Source organism: Mchenga conophoros, linkage group LG12 (assembly GCF_057382185.1).
Source record: "Mchenga conophoros isolate Kocher_MC1m ecotype Shallow Benthic linkage group LG12, M_conophoros_male_GT1.1, whole genome shotgun sequence".
In the NCBI taxonomy this organism is placed as follows: Eukaryota; Metazoa; Chordata; class Actinopteri; order Cichliformes; family Cichlidae; genus Mchenga; species Mchenga conophoros.
Genome location: NC_140537.1, coordinates 29,498,931 through 29,518,292, shown reverse-complemented (window position 1 = coordinate 29,518,292; position 19,362 = coordinate 29,498,931). Strand labels below are relative to the sequence as shown.

At 40.1% G+C, this 19,362-nt stretch overlaps 2 protein-coding genes across 2 annotated transcripts; both read right to left on the bottom strand.

The window, feature by feature from the left end:
• Positions 1–286: 286 nt before the first annotated feature.
• On the bottom strand, positions 287–3,754 carry LOC146562885 (uncharacterized). Its single transcript, XM_085295121.1, has 4 exons — positions 3,670–3,754; positions 2,196–2,292; positions 1,690–1,954; positions 287–1,576 (listed from the first exon to the last, which is right to left on the bottom strand). Exons 2-4 carry the CDS (start codon positions 2,222–2,224, stop codon positions 1,463–1,465), a joined length of 408 nt encoding a protein of 135 aa, XP_085151247.1. The 5' UTR covers positions 2,225–2,292; positions 3,670–3,754; the 3' UTR covers positions 287–1,462.
• A 4,537-nt stretch (positions 3,755–8,291) lies between these two features.
• Positions 8,292–19,362, bottom strand: erap1b (endoplasmic reticulum aminopeptidase 1b). Its single transcript, XM_085295120.1, has 19 exons — positions 19,023–19,362; positions 18,202–18,712; positions 17,716–17,854; positions 17,396–17,530; positions 17,089–17,209; positions 16,600–16,754; positions 16,044–16,157; positions 15,701–15,832; positions 15,347–15,478; positions 15,137–15,220; positions 14,845–15,002; positions 13,976–14,055; positions 13,681–13,864; positions 13,263–13,419; positions 11,059–11,243; positions 10,804–10,965; positions 10,560–10,700; positions 10,180–10,261; positions 8,292–10,048 (listed from the first exon to the last, which is right to left on the bottom strand). Exons 1-19 carry the CDS (start codon positions 19,057–19,059, stop codon positions 9,878–9,880), a joined length of 2,880 nt encoding a protein of 959 aa, XP_085151246.1. The 5' UTR covers positions 19,060–19,362; the 3' UTR covers positions 8,292–9,877.

Genomic DNA, 19,362 nt, shown 5'->3' with positions numbered 1-19,362 from the left:
CATCTGGATGTCTAGAGCCTGATCATCTGTCAAACATGATGGAGGCAATGTTATGGTGTGGGCTTGTATGACTGCTCAGATTCAGCCAAATGTTGCCAAACTAACTGGATAACCCTTAATGGCACTTCAGAGGATAATGACTAAAAACCTGCTGCAAAAGCACCTCAAGAGTTTCTTAAGCCAAAGAAACTGGAAATTCTTCAATGTTTTAAGTTGCACCGAAGTGAATCTTTGTAAAACATTTCAACTTTTATTCCAACTTTGTTAAAATTTATGACAAGCTTGATTTAGTGTTTTTCTTTATTTAAACGTATCCACAATATGTACATGTGATACAATCATTATTATGAACATACATTTACATGAAAAATTTCCTAAACATTGAAATCTTTTTCTAACCTCTGTTTCCAGGTTCATATTACAGACTTTGTTGGAGCGTTCAGTCTGTACAGAGAACTTTAAGTAGACCAGCTACTATAAATATCATTCACTTTTTTTTCCCTGAGAACAATTTGAACAATTAATTTGCGAATTTTGTCTATTTACACATTTCATTTCAAGTAAAGTGACTGTTTCATTAAAGTCTTAAAGCAAGTTCTCAGAAATCACAACAGTAATTGAATGGTACGTGAACAGCTGTAATAAATAGCACTAACTGATTGTTCGGCCATAACCAACGGCTGAACAATGAGTTACACCTATGCAGTCCCTGTCATGAGTGAAAAAGGCCTCTTCTAGCACAATATGAATACAACATCACTGCAACCGTGCTATTACAGTCGCATAAGTTAATCAGCATACATATATGAAAATACATGCTTGTCAGGCACACTTCAATATCATGTACTTCACTGTATGTGCTTGTTTAGAACATCACTTAAAAAGCAACCAGAGAATACATGCTTTCCAAAATAGTCACCCAAAGCTAATATTTTGATGAAAGAATGAATAGCGAATATCTAAACCCTTTTAGTAAATATACAGAGTGTGAACAAGCAAAATGCAACCATTTCAGTTTCTCACAGTGTTATTGTAAATGCCATGAGTGCCATCCCTTTACTGTCTGTTGAAATGAAGTCTGTAAAAGTGGTGAAAAAAATGCATCTCGTCCTCAAGATGTTGAGTGCAAACCAAAACAACGTGTATTTCAGTTTAGCTCTGCGCTAAACGTAATAAATACCTGATACCTGATACACTTCTTTGATATCCTGCTAATAAACACAGAGAGAACAAGCTGAAACAGAAACACGTTTACAGTGTTGTAACTTTAAACCTTTTCCATTTCCGCAACTTTGATTCTCTTCGTGCCAGCATCAACTCCCTTAAAACAATAAAGAAAACAAGTCTAACAATAAAACCAACCCTTAAAAGATTAGAACTTCTCGTTACTTATGTCCACGAGGCAGTGCAATATCGTGAGTGTCCGTAACCTCGACACAATAATGATTTTTCCTTATGGTTGTTACTGTGCCTGTGGTTGAACCATGTCTGGGCGAGGCGGTGGGGGTGTTATGGGATACATAGAAATGCTTTGTTCATTGTAAGCAGGTGGGAGCTCATCAGGCTTAAATTCCAGCTGAAGATAGAGAAAAAAAGAGCTATAATTTAGCAATAGCCTAAATGTACTGATATATGGGTGCATTATTTTGTTAGCGCAAGAGAAAGAGATGCAGAGAAAATCATAATCACCTCATTATAGGCAGGTGGGGGTCCTGAGTAGACTGTTGTGCTGTATCGTGGTGGTCTCATGGCATCACCACCTTGATCTTCGCTGTCCTGCTGTGGTATGCTCCTGGGGAAGGGAATGAAATATATGGACTGCGGGAGCCTGCCCTGGTCACTATGTCTTATAGACCTCCGTGATATAGGGTCATCCCTTTGGCGATGGCATAGTCTGCATATAGTGGTGCAGAACATCATGGCGAGACCAAAACCCAGGATGCCCAGGAAGATCCTTGGAGAAAGACGAAGATGTGGAGAAAGCAGAGAACAGGTTATCTAACAACTCTGGCACAGTTTGAAAACTCTCAGCCTTCCCTGGTGGTGGAAGATGTTACCAGTTTATTAGTTTGCTGTTTTAATAGAATAAAAGAAACTGAAAAAAAGGATTCTTTTTCAGCCAATAATACATAGTACACACAGCACAGGAAAGTAATTATCATAGAAAAGTATCAATGAAAAGAAATGGGTCTTACTGTAGAAAGACACTGTAGTCCGAAAACATCCTTAAATCTGGTGGATGAATTCTTAATGGGCCAAAATGACAGTGGAGTAACAAACCACTGAATGAACCTGAAAGGCAAACATGTAAAACAAAAAGAAAATAAATAGATTTTTTATTTTTTTTTGTCATCAGTGATCTAAAAACAGTGCAGTTAAAATGTAAAGATCTTGCTTTCACGAGCTTATGTGGTCACCCTTTCAATGAAAATGTTCCATTTTTAGATCTTTTCGTATCAGTTGGAAAATGTGTACACTTTGAACTTTAAACCCAATGTTTTGTCATAGAAAAAATGAAATCTCCAAGGAGCTTTTATTGCCTGTCTTGATTGTACTAGGATAGATAAGATAGGATAGGTAGGTTCTGGAAGAAGATTTCTTACAAAGCAGCACTTTGTACTACAGTAGCCTCATATAATTTGCAGTCATTTAGTTTAACTATTGCTGTCAGTGATATTTCGCAAAGACGGGATGACTGCACTTGTTCCATGATGCCCATAAAGCAATCAGGTGACGACTTGAAATATTAAATTGATTACAAATAGGTATCAATTTCATAGCCTGATAGCAAATCAAATCTTAGCTTATTTTAGGCTGTTGACATATTAGTGAGCGTGGATTTCAAAACTGTGAATCAGAGAGGTGAGATGGATGAGTGATTCCACAAGTTACCAAATTCTGACTTGTGGAGTCATGTTAAATGAAGTAAATAAACCATGACTTACTCAGAAAACATGGTTTTTATACAACACGATTATAAGAATGAAGTGTCTGACAAATAAACCTTGAATTCAATTTGTGACAGTTCCTTTTTCGTGAGTAAATCATAATATTAGACCTGTTTATCAAATAATTAAGCATTCACTATCAGATGGAATGGAAAGACAAATATATTATCAAAGGCTTAAAAACACAAGATACTAATACAGCTGCTGCACCAAGCCACAAATCAAATCAAGGTGTCCACAATAAGAAAGGTCTGTTTAACTGATTCGCAGCCTTGAATTGAGAAAAGTAGGTCACTGTGTTAAACATGCCTTTTAAGGCTGGCTCAGTTGCCAAAGTTAGGGTTTTCCCAAAATTATATTTTTATTTTCTTAAATGTAAAATGCTGGGAGGGCAACAGATTACAAGATTTTCAACATAATGAAACTGTGATAGTAAAGCCACAAAAACTCTGCCCGTACTGAGGTGATTTAGTTTTTTTTAAATAAATTATTAAACAAAAGCGAACAAGAGAACCTAAAACAATCACATGAGAAGTAGGCAAGGTGAGCACATGATCGGTAAGCACAGCGGGAAAGCGGCCTAGTCTGCGCTTCTAAAACAAACAGCTTCTAGTATTTTCAGATTTTTGTTATTAGATTCAGTTTTATCAGCTTCCTGTAACTGAGCAGAATAGTCAAAACAAGGAATCAGAAGAAAAAAAATCCAGCTCTGTGCTCTTACCTTCGATCCAGCCACAAGTTCTCTCACGTATGAGACTGGGAGGGAAAACTCACTGGAGCAGAGTGCAGTTTTATTATGAGTGTCCTGATAAGAGGCGGTGTGTACAGTGTGCTCAAGCATGGGGGCGAGTGCAAAGAAGGCACGTTTAATAGCACCTGAAATACACTGAGAATTGTAGTATTCTTAATTGTTACCAGGGTTTTTCACCTCTGCACATCTTACACACACACACACACACACACACACACACACACACAACAAAAACTTATATCTATTAATAAAAGCCAGGGGTCGGCAACCCTGGGCACGCGTGCCACAGTCGTCACGCGAAGGGTTAAGTGATGGCACGACCATAGCTGGACTGGCCATCGGGCATACCTGGCATTTGGTCGGTGGCCGATGATTTTTTTTTTTTTCTTTTTGTAATGGTATATAATGAAAGTGGTGGATTGGCCAGATGCTGGTCGGTGTGTAAAAAACGAACTCAGTTGTTTGGTGGTGGCTATGGCGAAGCTTCCACAGATTCGTTAACATTAATAAGTGGTGGATGCCAGCAGGCGGATGAGAGAAAGGGGAGGCAAGAGGAGAGACCCGAGGCAGCCGCCGGTCCGAGTGTCAGGTGAACTGAACTTCAGGTAAGAAGTTATGACCTGCAGTCTACCTGGGTCAGATATAAACCAACTTTAGGTGCAGTTTATTTTCGTTGTGCTGACTTTTTACAGTCAGTTACAATAACTGTACTGTGTGCTAGCTAGCATGACAGAGAGTCTATACAGCTGGGTGGGTGCTATGAAGTTACTGATAGTGAACTTTATTTTATTCATAAGGTTACTTAGTAGAGTTGCCAACCGTCCTGTAAAAAGACGGAATCGTCCCGGACTTCAGCTACAATGAAAAAGACATAAAGCTGGAGCTGCACAGCTGCCTCTTCTCTCATTCTCTCCCCTCTCTCTCCTGTTGCTACTTCAATCATGAAACTGATCAATGATCAGCTGATCGGCTTTTCTCTCTTGTTTGTTTATCGCCCACTTTGGCCAGAAAGAGGAAACCGCCGGATGTCGCGCTAAACTACAGCAGCATGTTTAAGCTTGATCAGCTGTTGTTAAAATTTATTTAATATTTCTTTCTAGTAGCTGATGTTTGCTGGAGCCACAGCTGTAAAACCTGCTGGTCATGATGTCGGTTTGGTTATCTGGTGAGAGGGAAACATGCAGATGAAACCAGGAGATGTCCTTACTGAATCATCAGAGCTGAACAGGTTTTAGGTGACATGAATGAGTTGAAGGGCTGGGTTGAATATTAACAAACATGCCATATTGGCCCAGTTTATTTCTCTTATCATTGTTGTGAGGAGACCATAAATAGGATTTGTATTTTCTGTCGTACAGTTCATTTGCTGTTGGGGAGTTCTTGTTATGGATAAAAAGTGTCTGTTTTTTGTTTCAAAACAGCTGATAACTATTCGCTGATAGCTGCCAACATCTGCGAACAAATATAATTCTATAAAGTGGTTCTATATATTGTGTAACTGTTCATATAGAGCAGGGGTAGGCAACCTTTCTGATGACGAGTGCCATTTAAAATTTCCTCAGAGGTCAGTGTGCCATATGATTGCATTAGCAATAAATCTAATAACGCTCTATATGAACAGTTACACAATATATAGAACCACTGATAAGAGAAATAAACTGGGCTAATATGGCATGTTTGTTAATATTCAACCCAACCCTTCAACTCATTCATGTCACCTAAAAGGTAAACCTGTTTCTCCATCACCTGTTCAGCTCTGATGATTCAGTAAGGACATCTCCTGGTTTCATCTGCATGTTTCCCTCTCACCACATATCCAGACCGACATCATGACCAGCAGGTTTTACAGCTGTGGCTCCAGCAAACATCAGCTACTAGAAAGAAATATTAAATAAACTCTAACAACAGCTGATCAAGCTTAAACATTCTGCTGTAGTTTAGCGCGACATCCGGCGGTTTCCTCTTTCTGGCACAAAGTGGGCGATAAACAAACAAGAGAGAAAAGCCGATCAGCTGATCATTGATCAGTTTCATGATTGAAGTAGCAACAGGAGAGAGAGAGAGGGGAGAGAATGAGAGAAGAAGAGGCAGCTGTGCAGCTCCAGCTTTATGTCTTTTTCATTGTAGCTGAAGTCCGGGACGATTCCGTCTTTTTACAGGACGGTTGGCAACTCTACTAAGTAACCTTATGAATAAAATAAAGTTCACTATCAGTAACATCATAGCACCCACCCAGCTGTATAGACTCTCCGTCATGCTAGCTAGCACACAGTACAGTTATTGTAACTGACTGTAAAAAGTCAGCACAACGAAAATAAACTGCACCTAAAGTTGGTTTATATTTAGTATTTATTTATTTATTGTCATTGTCAAGAACAATGAAATTGCGTTTGGGGCTTCCATACAACCCAAAAAAAAGAAGAAAATAATAAATACCCCTTAAAACCCAAGTGTACATATTTAACCCAGTGTGACTCCAATGCAATAAGACAATCCTTAGCAATAATGTTCGTAGAAATTCAGACAAAGACCTGAGAAACATGACAAAATACAACAATGCAACCCATTCAATATTATTGTACTGTGAGATATGATATCAGATATGATAGTTATCTATTTAAGAAAGAGGGGGGGGGGGGGGGCAGGAGGGGGAAGAGAATAAAGATATGATGCACCAATGCAGACCAGTTCATTGCTATTAAGAAGTTGGATATGGTTATTGTCCGTGAGAGGGGGGCAGAGAGTTCAGGAGCCTCACAGCCTGTGGATACAGGCTGTTGGCCAGTCTGGATGTTCTGGCCTGTATAGACCTGTACCTTCTCCCTGAGGGCAGCAGATGGAAAAGGTGGCGCGCAGGGTGATGTTGGTCCCGCAGGATACTGTGCACCCTCCTCAGACAGCGAGTGGGGAAGATATTACTGATCTCTGGCAGACTTGTTCCAATAATTCTGCCAGCTTCTTTCACCACCCGCTGGAGTGCTTGCTGATCGGCCTTGGTGCAGCTGGGGAACCACACTAGAAATCCATACGTCAGAACGCTGCTGATGGCACAGTTGTAGAAGTTCAACATCAGAGATCTGGGAATGTGTGCGCTCCGCAGTCTCCTCAGGTAGTAGAGGCGCTGTTGGGCCTTCCGTACAACTGAGGTGATATGGTTGCCCCAGGACAGGTCCTCGGTCACAGTTACCCCCAAGAATTTAAAACTGCTCACCCTCTCCACCGCCTCACTGCCAATGAAGAGAGGCAGATGGTTGTTATGACCCCTCTTCCGGAAATCTACAATGATCTCCTTGGTCTTTTTGGTGTTTAAGACCAAGTTATTGTCGTGGCACCATGACTCTAGTTGTTGCACCTCTGTCCTATAGTTTGTCTCATCATTGTTGGATATAAGTCCGAGCACTGTAGTGTCATCTGCAAACTTAACAATGAGATTGGACGCGCAGGAGGAAATACAGGTAGACTGCAGGTCATAACTTCTTACCTGAAGTTCAGTTCACCTGACACTCGGACCGGCGGCTGCCTCGGGTCTCTCCTCTTGCCTCCCCTTTCTCTCATCCGCCTGCTGGCATCCACCACTTATTAATGTTAACGAATCTGTGGAAGCTTCGCCATAGCCACCACCAAACAACTGACCAGCATCTGGCCAATCCACCACTTTCATTATATACCATTACAAAAAAAAAAAATCATTGGCCACCGACCAAATGCCAGGTATGCCCGATGGCCAGTCCAGCTATGGTCGTGCCATCACTTAACCCTTCGCGTGCCCAGGGTTGCCGACTCCTAATATAGAGCGTTATTAGATTTATTGCTAATGCAATCATATGGCACACTGACTTCTGTGGAAATTTTAAATGGCACTCGTCATCAGAAAGGTTGCCTACCCGTTATAAGCAGACTTCTATGAATTTCTGTTTTGTCAGTTGATCAGTGTCTTTTATTAGTATGTTCTAAAGGTCCCTCCAAAGAATTTATGGCAGCATTAGAAGTTTAAAAGAGAAAGAGACACGTTTATCTACAAGTTCTTAGCTGAAATTTACTGCCTAAGAAAAAATGAAAGTAAGGAAAGTAGTGGAATAAAACATTTTTATAATAGTATCGTGTTTCCTGTCACCTCTGGGCAAGAGAAGTTAAATCTGATGATTCATTAGTCGTCATTTTAAGGTATATTAAAATATGTAACAATTTGTAATTAATCTGGACACACTTAGCTTAATAACATCAGATTTTTCCTTCACTATGCATTCAGGTGTTGTGTCATGACGAGTCTTGTTAAAAGGTTTATTCCAACCATTTATTTTACACTTCTATAAAGACTCACTGTTGTGTGAGTCTTTCAGAGCAGCAATATTAGCTGTTATTATAGGCAGGATTAATACACCGCTGATCCTAATTTATAAAATCTTTTTGGTGTGTGTCTGAGAAGAAAGCCCAAAATTCAACAGGAAACACTCCCAAACTGGAAGAACACCTGCTGATCAGAGGGATGAGGAGATACAAAGGTTATATCCATAAAACTCACAGGGACCGAACATATAACCCTTATCAAACTACTAATATAATTAGAACACTATGCTGTTAGAAAAAATGCATTATAGTTCAAAAGAAAAACTTTATTTGTCCAACGTTTAATCAAACCAACACACATCTTTACATTTTCAACAACGGTTTTAGTAAAAGGAGCATAAAAATGGAAATATGCTACTCTGTTCAATAAACCAAAAAGAAAACAAAACACACACACACACATAAAACATTTTTTCTTACAGTGCTTTTTGTCTTGCCGAGCTTACTCATTTAAATAAACTGTACCAAAACACACACCAGCGCCGCTGGAATCCATGTTTAGCTCCTCAGTATTAAAATTTACCCAAACTGTGGAAAAATATAAACGTACAGAAGTGTAATCTAATCTTTTAACGACAACCAATAAACTGTAAAAATATATTAAGCGCAGCGCACTACATTGTCTGTTTCATTGGTTTTGCAGCATTCACTCGCAGACATGCCCACATTTTTAGTTTTTTTTTCATCAAAAAAACTTAAGTCAGACATTCAGTGCATTTCTTTTGCACTATTTATATCACATCGTATAATCTTTATGCTGCTTCGCACTGAAGCAGAATTCAACATTTACTGTTAAAAAGCAACAACTGTGACTTCATCCAGCCAAAACAGAATTTAAACTTCACAGTTAAACATACACACTTGCACAAAGACATACTCAGCACACACAAACATCTCTGTGGAAAAAAACAAGCTCTTTTCTTCAGAAAAAAGGAGACTATTACAAACAACAAATAGGTTCATTTAATAATTATGTTATATGCTAAGGCTGCTTTTCCCCTTACTGAGGACTGTTATGTTAGTGTGCTCACATGTTGTTTTGCACCATGCCTGTGCACGGTTTGACCGGTTTGATCATTGTGTAACATTCCCTGGCACACTTACACTGTTGAATGAATGGTTAAACATATTGTGTCTGTGCTCACTTTAAGAGTTAGGCCCCAGATCTCACATGTGATTTAGTTGGACTCCTGTATGATTGGTTTCCATGCAAAAAAAAGTCTCCCATTAGCCCATATAAACTGTAAAATCAACTTCATTGTGAAACTTTTTGGAAAGCAGGTGCGCTGGAAACTGAGAGGAAAACACAAACACACATCAGCAGATTGAGGGAGAAGGAGGGAGGGAGGGAGAGAGAGAGGGAGAGATGCTGAAGCAAACTGAAGCAAACCTGGGCACAGAGGGTTAAATGCAGCTGGACTGGAGAGCGAGCTGACTTTTAGGACGTTCTTAGAATGGTTCATTAGTTTTGTTTGGATCTGAAATGCACCTGTTTAACATTTTTTTAGGCTGTAGTTTAAACAAGTGTAATTAAAAAACTCACTAGTGTGGTCAGTCAGTTTCAGGGTATTAAATAATACTTATAATGACCCACAATCTTTCCCAAAGCAAGCTCATTTTTTTGTAAACTTGTGGGACTGGGTAGAGATTTAAAGTGATTTTGACACAAAAAAAAATCCAATTTAAGTCAGGACTTACTGCTATTATAGACAAACTTGAGCTGAAAAACAACCGTCATTGTGATCAACTTCATCTATTTTGTGGTTTGAGTTTACACAGATTTGTTTCTGTTTGTAATTATTCACTATTCATTATTTTAACCTTCCTGAAGCTATAAATCCTCATGAGACACTCGTCGGTTGCGCTTGTCCAGCCAAGCCTGCAGAAGAGGAAGATTTTTGTCCATCCAGCGGATGTTATCCTCAATGGTCTCGTAGGCCTGCTGGATGCACCTCATCTCTGAGCCCGTCTCCTCTGTCAGGGAGCCGAAGAAGCTTCGTACCTGAGTCGGGGTAAAGGAGGAAGACTTTGATCGACATTCTAGATGCAGCGTCCTTAATATTTAGATCCAGGCAATATTCTTGTTATCCGAAATACGGACATGCCTTCTGATCGAAATGCAGCCATACTTACCTCATCTAGCATCTCTCTAGTAGAGTACTGGTTAGTTACCCCAGTTACCAAGTATGATATAGTGCTGGAGCCGAGGTCAAACCTGTGACATCAAAGCAAACAAACACCAAAGTTCAAATTTTTTTAACCAGTGATAGAATTCCCTATTTTGTTAGGGAATAACTTCATATCAATATATAAATAAAAAACAAACAACATTTTCTGTATACAAATAAAGTTTATACTATAGGCTATTCTGCCAATTTTAATACTCTTGGCAAAGGCGGTGCTCTCTCCTGGCTAAACAAAAGTATCAATATGTGCAAAACTGACAAGACTGAGGATTTAAGGCTGATGGTGTATTGTGGATGATAAAACATGTGTGTGATGGGCTGACTGACTTCTTGATCATAGTGTGCCAGTTGGCTCTGAGGAAGTCCCAGGCCAGCTGGTAGCCATGGGGGTTCTTGCTGACAGAGACGACTACGTCTGGGAGGTCCTGAGTCTTCATTATCTCACCGATGAGGCTCTGCTCCATCATCCTGCAGACACAAAGGGAACAGTAAAGGGAGAGCAGGGGTAATTATATCCCCTTAGCTTTAGCTAAGAAATACTGATGTGTCCCAGTTCCCATAATCTACACACCACTTGAGCTTGTCCTGCAGTGGGCTAACAGCCATGGCAGTCTTCATGCGGCTCTTGACCGACATTTGCAGCGAATGGCGGTACTTCTCAAAGAGGAAATCCCAGCCCTCTGGTGTTCGAGCTCCAATCACAAACACAGCCATGGTGATATCAACAGGAAGGCTAAAAAAACAAAAACAAGGAGGCTTTCAGTTCAGATGTATATACATAGTAAAATCAGATTTTCTTGTGCTATTGTTGACTATGACTCCAAACCTCATGGTGCCATCAGAGTCCTTCCACTGGTTAAAGAGCTGGGTGGCTTTGGTCACACAGGGAGCATAGTTCCTGACACAGGAAAACAGCAGCAGGTAACTTCTCAACACTCGCTGAGACACGGAGCCGGAGTCATTCCATTCCTGCTGGTCAATCAAATCCTGGAACAAATCTACAATATAGCTCTAAAAAACAAAATGAGACATTAAATCCTCCTTAGAGAGTATACAGTTACAATCCACATACTGTATGTTTGTTTTCCTGCAAAGAGGAACGTCAGGCACCCCTCGAACGATGTTTGAACCAAAAAAAAAAAAAAAAAATTTAACCAGTTTTTCTAAATTGGAGTTTTATTGCATAATCACAATGGACATGGTTGAAAATAACAGGAAAATGCATTTAAGGTACCATAGATTCACTGCTTTTAGTGTATGCAGTAAGACTGGCGAATGACTTCAGGGGTATACTAGCAAAGTGATACAACAACAACAATCTTTATTTATAGAGCACATTTAAAAGCCTTGGGCATACCAAAGTGCTTTACATAAAACAATAAAAGGTTCAAACATTGATAAAGGATAAATAAAAATAACGAGTTATGTTCATAGATAAAAGCTACCAATAAGAATGACTACAGCACATGGGTAATAGCAAGATAAAAGCTGTACCACCATAATAAAAGACACCAATAGAAAGATAGGAGGGAATTAATACAAGAGGTCAATAGGTCACAGCAACCAAACAAACAAACAAACAAACCAGCAATTAAAAGGTGGAGAAGGCAAGTTTAAAAAGATATGTTTTAAGCTGTGATTTAAAAGAATGAATAGAATCAGATGCCCGGATGCCAATCGGGAGATTGTTCCACAGCACAGGTGCAACAAGAGCAAACGATCGATCACCTCTAGTCTTAAGTCGAGATCTGGGCTGAGCCAGCAGTAACTGTGACGATGACCTTAAAGCCCTAGCAGGAGCATAAGGGTTTAAAAGGTCCTTAAGGTAGCTGGGTGCAGTGTTGTTAGTAATTTTAAAAGTAAACAACAAAATTTTAAATTGAATACGATACCTTTGTATCAGGGTTTTCCTGGTCCTTACCTTACCTTCAATTTTTTAACAGAATATTAATTATTTTAGTCATTTCTGAAATAGAAAATTATCACTACAAATTCATCTTAATAATGTGGAGACATAAATAAAAAGAATTAAGAAGCGAAATAGCTCTTAACAGATATTAAATATGATATTTTGTCACTAATAAATCAAAAGCATGACTTTGTTTTTGCTCACTTTTTCACATTTCTGTATTTATGAGTATAGATTAGACAAGACTAGACAGAAATCAGCTGCTTTCTTTAAGGTTTAGCACAGCACACCATCTGCCTCCATCTCGTGCGTTCCCTAGCATCCTCCTCTGTCACACCAACCCTCTGCATGTCCTGCTTAACTATATCCATGAATCTTCTCTGTGGTCTTCCTCTTTCTTTCTGCAGGGCAGCTTCAGCATCTTCTCTCCAACATATCCACTATACCGTCTCTGCTCGTGTCCAAACCACCTCAGCCTTACCTTTCTATCCTTGTGTCCAAACTGCTTGAGTTAAGAAGTGAAATTTCTAAAACGGTCCATTCTTCATCTCCGCCTCCTGTCTCTTTAATAAGTATCACTGTCTCCCAACATCACTACCATCTTGTAAACCTTCTCTTTTCACATCCATTGTAAAATTCTAACAAACTGAAATTATATATAGTGTGAACCCTGCTTCTTAGACATTTCACATTATAAACTAAATTATATACAAAATGAATCTTTCATTACACTGATTTTGGGACAGTACTTTTGTTTCGTGACTCAGGTACTCAAGATAACTTATCTTGAGTACCTGAGTCCATGACAAATTTCCCAGACTGGACAATAAATTTTATCATAATATTTCATATCATATTGCACTCTGGGGCACTCGGCTTATAAAACATGTGCAAAGTCAAAGCCTTTTTATTCTTTTTCAGTCCAGTGGTTGATATGCGTGGAACACCTGAAGTCAATAATTCAGATGGGTGAATGTATAGTTTTACCTTAAACTACTGTAAAGGCAAAGGTTATTCTTTTTTTCCCTAATTGGGCCTGTGCTTTGTTGAGCTTGGTCGCACTATGTCACTGAGTCACATATGTTGGTATAATGTGCCAAGTAATGTGCCAGCAAACTAACCTTCATCTGGTTCTCCAGCACCTTCATGTCTCTCTTTTCCATCAGTTTGTAAAGCGGCACAAGCTCTCCAAAGCCCTGAGTCACAGCCATGATCTTGGTCTCTCTGGACAGGTAAAGCGACAGCTCCAAAGCCGTGTCGAGCCTCACCTTCTCTATACTGCAAGACAGATGTCAGGTAAACATCCTGCTCCCCTTTTCTCCTTTCTAGCATACTGTGTGCTTGGATCTAAACATAATTTTAGCTGATATATTTCAAAATTCTTGGCTTTAGAACAAAGAGTAGGGAAAAAGCAATGTATGTGGAATGTATAATACTTTGTTTTCCTGCAAAGCTCAATATATCAGACTGCTTCACTTAAACTAGATACCAAAGGATAGACAGCTAATTTTGGTGTTAATATGCAATGTTTAAACAGACCTGACAAGCTGGAAGACATTGTGGATGAGGTTGGCACGGTCATTACCGCTCAGGGCTGTGTGACTGTGTTGCAACAGCTTGATAATAGAGTTCCACCCCTCGCCTGCATAATGAACCATGTAGTAACCACTCATGTCCACGTTGAACTTCACCCAGTCTACCTCTTCTGGCAGGAACAGGAAATCTGAACAAGACAGAAGAGTAAAGAGAAGCTTTCAGTGATGAAGACTTGTGAAATTTAAATGAATATTGCCGTTTAAAAGAAAACCAAGGCTCAATGTCATCAAGTACTCACCAGTCTTTGTCTTAAGCAGAAAGCGGTGGACGGTGTTGGAGGCACTGGTCTTGTACGTCAGCGGGATCTGCCACAGGAATCTAGACACACAAAATAATGATTAATTAAAAGGTAATGTCTTTGTTTAATCATGATTAAATCAAGATAAGCAACTGTCAAACTGTTTATTATGACAATAAAAATACTGGAGACCGCCAGGGTGATCCCTCTGCCTCATAGCAGACACCCCTATGGTATCAATTTCAAAATCCTACATTGCCAAGTTATTGCACTCACAAGAGTTTCAGAAAACCTGACCTCTGACCTTTCATTTTTAGGTCAAGTTCAAGTCTTGACCGTGAGTTCAAGGTCAGAGGTCACTGACCTTGAAATCAAGGTCACTGAGAATAGAACTCATCCGAGATTTTTAGTAGATGCAACTATGGTATCAATTTTAAAATCCTACACTACTGTATTCTTCAGTTATCACATTCACAATACTTTGGGAAAATTGGATCTCTGACCTTTGACCTTTAAGTTGAGGTCACTGAGATATTAAGTTGTCCAATATTCTTAGTAGATACACTTATGTTATCAATTGAAAGCTCCAACGTCTCCTCATTCTCGATTTATCACATTCACAAACTTAGTTGTCCACACCGCCCCATCAACCTTTTACAGCTGAGGGGTAAAAACATAAGACTATTATTGGCTGGAGAAATGAAAGTGATGATTTTTCACTGTAAGCTTCAAAGACAGCTACACAGTTACAGGAACTGTTCAGTAAACTACAGTTTAAATATTGCACCCTGCTTCCTGCACGCTCCAGGCTGAAGACAGCTTAATGCTGTAAACTTGCATTGTAACAGAAAACGCTCCTGACAGCATACCCTTCACTCGGGGAGGGGTTGTCTGTCTTCAAGTAACGCTCCTGACTGAGCCTGACTTCCCGACCTCTGACCTCCACCGTGACCAGTGGGAAGCCTTCCTGCAGAGTCCAGGTGTCCATGATGGCCCTGACGTCTAGCTCATCACCAGAGTACCACTTCTGTATATACAGACAAACATAATGTTGTATAAATACAACAACGTCACAGGAGTTTATTGTAATTGCTAAAATATGCTCACAATCAGAGAGCTTTGTTGAACAAGTTTGCTACCAAGCATCAAACGACAACTTACTGAGGCTCCGGACTGAGTTTTGCGTTTAGAGCAGAATTCTGTGTGTTTCAGGCGACCTTCATCCAGATCATGTGAGCTGCAGATCTGAAGCACATTTAACAGAGACGCGTATCACGATGAGCCACATTCAGCATTCACAGTTACATAAGAAGAAAAATGGCTGATGAAAAATCAGTCCTCTAAAAGAGAGACCGCTCACACATCACTCACATTGGTCAGGCTCTCCCACAGGTGGCTGTTCACAGTGTTTTGGTAGCTGTAGCGCTTCAGGTATCGGACGATGCCAATCTCAAAAGCCTCAGGAGTGAGGAAGTCCCGCAACATATTCAGAATGCATGCACCCTGAAAACAAAATACATACATGCTTCTAAAAAAAGGAACAATATGAAACGTAGATAAGTCCTTCAGTGTTTTGATTCAACTGCACAGTGTGGGTTCAGCTTTGGGAATTTATGTCAAATATTAACAGATTTTACATGATGATGAAATACTGAGACGATTGTTAGTTTCAATATCCTACACAAGTACAGAAACATGAAACAGAATGTAACAGCCGAGGTTAACCTTGTCATATGACACATCGTCGAACATCTCCTGGATCTGTGTGGGATTTTCCACAGGGGTGGAGACTGGGTGGGAAGAGCTGAGGGAGTCTACTTCCATAGCCTCAAAACATTTTGCCAGGAAGAAATCATCCTGGAAGAATGAGAGGATGGAATCATGTTTATGCACATCTTTGTAGCCTTATCCAGCAAAACATAGGAGTTGTTCAGCTAATGTACACTACTAAAACTATGAGACTGTGACTTTAATGTCCTTCTGGTTTTTAGTAAATCATTTTAACTGATCTGTATGTTCCAATAGGACCTGGGATCAGTCAGTTTTAAATAGAGTTTCAAAGTCTCACCACATGAAGTTCTGGGTACGTGATGTCGAGAGAAACAAACTCCATGAACTTGGCGAAACCTTCATTGAGCCACAAGTCATTCCACCACTCCATCGTCACCAGGTTTCCAAACCACTGGACAGGTAGGAAAACATGCAAGAACAGCATTAAACATGCTCTTTCACCTTTAGTGTTGTTATACTGTACTAACGACTGAAAAGTCAAACAAACCTGTATCTACTGCACATGCTACGCTCAATCATACTGACAATAAATTTAAGCAAATTTTCTTTGTAAAGCTCTGACTTGGAAAACTTGGTACAGACTGATGAACTTTGACACGAATGAGTTTATTTCTATTTATTTTTTAGATTTTAAGCCTTTATTGTGACAGAACATTGAAGAGAAAAGACAAAGCTGGGAGAAAGACCAGGTGAAGACATGCAGTAAATGGCCTCGGCACTGATTCAAACCCAGACCTCTGGATTAGCCTTATAGCACATGGGTTGTCTGCACAGCCTAGCCATCCCCTAATGCTTTACTTTTAACTTAAAACAAACAGAATCAGTGCAGCTACCTGGTGCGCAAGTTCATGGGCGATGACCTTGGTGATGCCCAGCTTGTCTGAAGCTGATGACTTTTCAGGGTCAAAGAGGAGGCCGGTCTCTCTGTAGGTAGTCAGTCCCCAGTTCTCCATCGCACCTGACTGGAAGTCAGGAATAGCTGCCAGGTCTGCAGAGGGAACACAGTCACAAATAATGTGGTACAGTCATGTCACCTCACGGTTCGACTAGGTATGGCTTACGTTCTCCTCTGATACATCTACAGAGCAGTCTACACCTAAATTTACATATTTGTCCTGTCAAAGCGTTGAGATATGAGGTATCATGTGATCCTGAATGTGTGCACAAAGCACAGTTTCCACACAGGCGAGTAAAGGATCAGAAGCAGACAGAGACTTATGACTCATCAAGTCTTTTCTTGCTGTTGTAATATGTTACAAAATAACAACTGCTACACCAGTGTCTGTCTCTTAACATGGAAACACAATGTGATTTCCACTGACCCTGTTTGGGAAGTGGGTAAGGAATGTCAAAATAGTCATCATAGAAGTCCAGCAGCTTGACAGCAGCATCCAGTGCAAAGGCTGTCTGGTCGATCTTCTCAGGGACAGCATAGATTGAAATCTGAAGGGAATCACAGTAAAGAACAAAGAACAAGCAAGTTTTCTCAGTTAGTACAACAGTCATTAGATGACACGTCTGATATGCTTCACACCGTGGAGATGTATACAGTACCTATGCAAAGTATTTTAGTCAAACTGCTGACTAAAAAAAGTCTTTTTAATAAGAAGCATCTGGTGTGCATCTCACCTTGACACCATGCTGGGTCGTCTTGCTCACAGACTTGAAGTCCGACACAATGTAGGCAACCAGGTAAGTGCTCATTTTCACAGTGGTGTCAAAGTGATCCTCAAGCAAACCACCTGGCAACTCCACAGTTTTAACCTGAGAAACACAGGTGTGTTTTAATAATTAAGAAAAGAAAGGAGAGGTCCATAATATTGCAGATGTGCATATATAGTCATATGTATATAAGCATGTTGCTATTTTGTTCTTTTTAATAAATCCATATTTCTGGTAATTACTCATTTATGCTTAAAGTAAACTGGGACTGGTCAGTCTACATTTACCATTGGCATGTTGGATATGGCTATGTGGCGTGGCTCTCGAATAATTCGTATGGTGAAGTTGGCTTTGAAGGCGGGTTCGTCAAAACAGGGGAAGGCTCCACGAGCAAAAGTCGCTTCAAACTGCGTGGACGCCAGGACTCTGAAAATGTAATTAAGCACAAAGTGAAAGTGGATTAAAGCTGGTGTGATTAGGAGCTTTCAGCACTAAATAATCTTTTTTTGGTGAACTTTAAGCTTTTACTTGCACTGATTTTATAGCCAATTCCAAAGTTGCACTACATTTACAATAAACTCTTTGTTCTCTGTTGCAAAAAGGAAGATTTTACTTCAGTATCCGATAACAGCCAATAAAATGGAGGTGAACAAGGATGCCATTCATTTTTTTCTCTGACGTTCTTCAGTTATTTTAGTTATTTGTCAAAAGAGAAATTTAGTATTATTAGTAAAATAAACACAGAGAACATTCAAAATGCCTCGTGGCCTTACCTGACCTCCCCGCTGCTGGTGCGGTAGCTTCCCTTGTAGAAACCATGGAAACTGTCAGACAGGTTGGCAGCAAATGCCAGATGAACTTCATACTTCCTACCTTTGATGAGCACCGAGTCTGACAGCAAGGCTAGCTGATGGAAGCGAGGATACTCCAACACCTTAAGGCGCTTAATGCCTTCAGGTGCCAAGAGGAACACATCGGATATCTGCATTTGCTTGGCATGGAGAATGACAGTGTTGGTGTCTTCATGCACATCAAGCTCAATACGAACAACGCCAGTGAAGTCCAGGGTGGTCAGATTGGGGTGTATGGCCAGGTCATAGTGGAGTGGAGTGACGGTTGTGGGAAGTCTCATGCGGTCCCAGGGGAAGGGCTGACCATTGGTGGCAATAGGGAGGTCTTTGGCCTTGGCTTGATTTGGTAACTGTGCTCCAGATGAGGGAGAAAAGGGAACGAACAGCACCAGCAGGAGAGGAGCCACTAACATGGTGACAACAGAGGCGGGACCTGAAATACAAACACAGAAAACTAAATGCAATATTTCTCCGCTTACTTGTAGTGTCACACAGCAAACACCGAACATCTCAGGATAGCTGGACTGTCAAACAAACTACTGCTTCTCATGGTACTTTATGACACATGACAAAGGACCGGGAAAAGCATTACTTTCGATTTCACACAAATGGATTCGTTGTATAATCATGCATTACAATGCAGTCAAAATGACTCAGATTTTCAGAAGCCATAAAGCATCTTATCTTATATTCTCATTATTTTATAAATTATGTGAGCTATATGTAAAAAATTGCTAACTTACCGCTTCGTCTCCTGCACGCAGCTTCAGCAGAAATCATTGAAAAATGAAAGTGAAACACAGAAAGGGGGGAATTGCATGCTGGGAGAAAACGAAGGAAAGGTTCACTAAGCTGAGGTGTCAGTTTAGGTCATTTCACTTACAGCTGTGGCTGTAACTCTGAGTCTAAGACCTGATAAAGACGCTTAAAATTCAGGGTATCCTGTCATGTCTGCAGCTCATGCTTATATTCCAGCTGTGAGTTATGAAAACATACCGCCTATTTTTTCTTTATCAAACACTTCTGGTGCACATTTTTAAACTACTGACTGTGTTACACCACCATCACAATAAAAGGGGACAA

What these genes read in the sequence shown, in the direction of transcription:
- LOC146562885 (XM_085295121.1), bottom strand. Translation starts at nt 2,224, where the DNA reads ATGTTTTCGGACTACAGTGTCTTTCTACA. An exon ending in GACTACAGTGTCTTTCTACA is followed by an intron (nt 1,955 to 2,195) that starts GTAAGACCCATT and finishes TCTTTCTCCAAG; the next exon opens with GATCTTCCTGGGCATCCTGG. An exon ending in CCCCACCTGCCTATAATGAG is followed by an intron (nt 1,577 to 1,689) that starts GTGATTATGATT and finishes CTCTATCTTCAG; the next exon opens with CTGGAATTTAAGCCTGATGA.
- erap1b (XM_085295120.1), bottom strand. Translation starts at nt 19,059, where the DNA reads ATGATTTCTGCTGAAGCTGCGTGCAGGAGACGAAGCG. An exon ending in TGTGGGAGAGCCTGACCAAT is followed by an intron (nt 15,221 to 15,346) that starts GTGAGTGATGTG and finishes AATGTGCTTCAG; the next exon opens with ATCTGCAGCTCACATGATCT. An exon ending in GACTCTGATGGCACCATGAG is followed by an intron (nt 10,966 to 11,058) that starts GTTTGGAGTCAT and finishes TTGTTTTTTTAG; the next exon opens with CCTTCCTGTTGATATCACCA.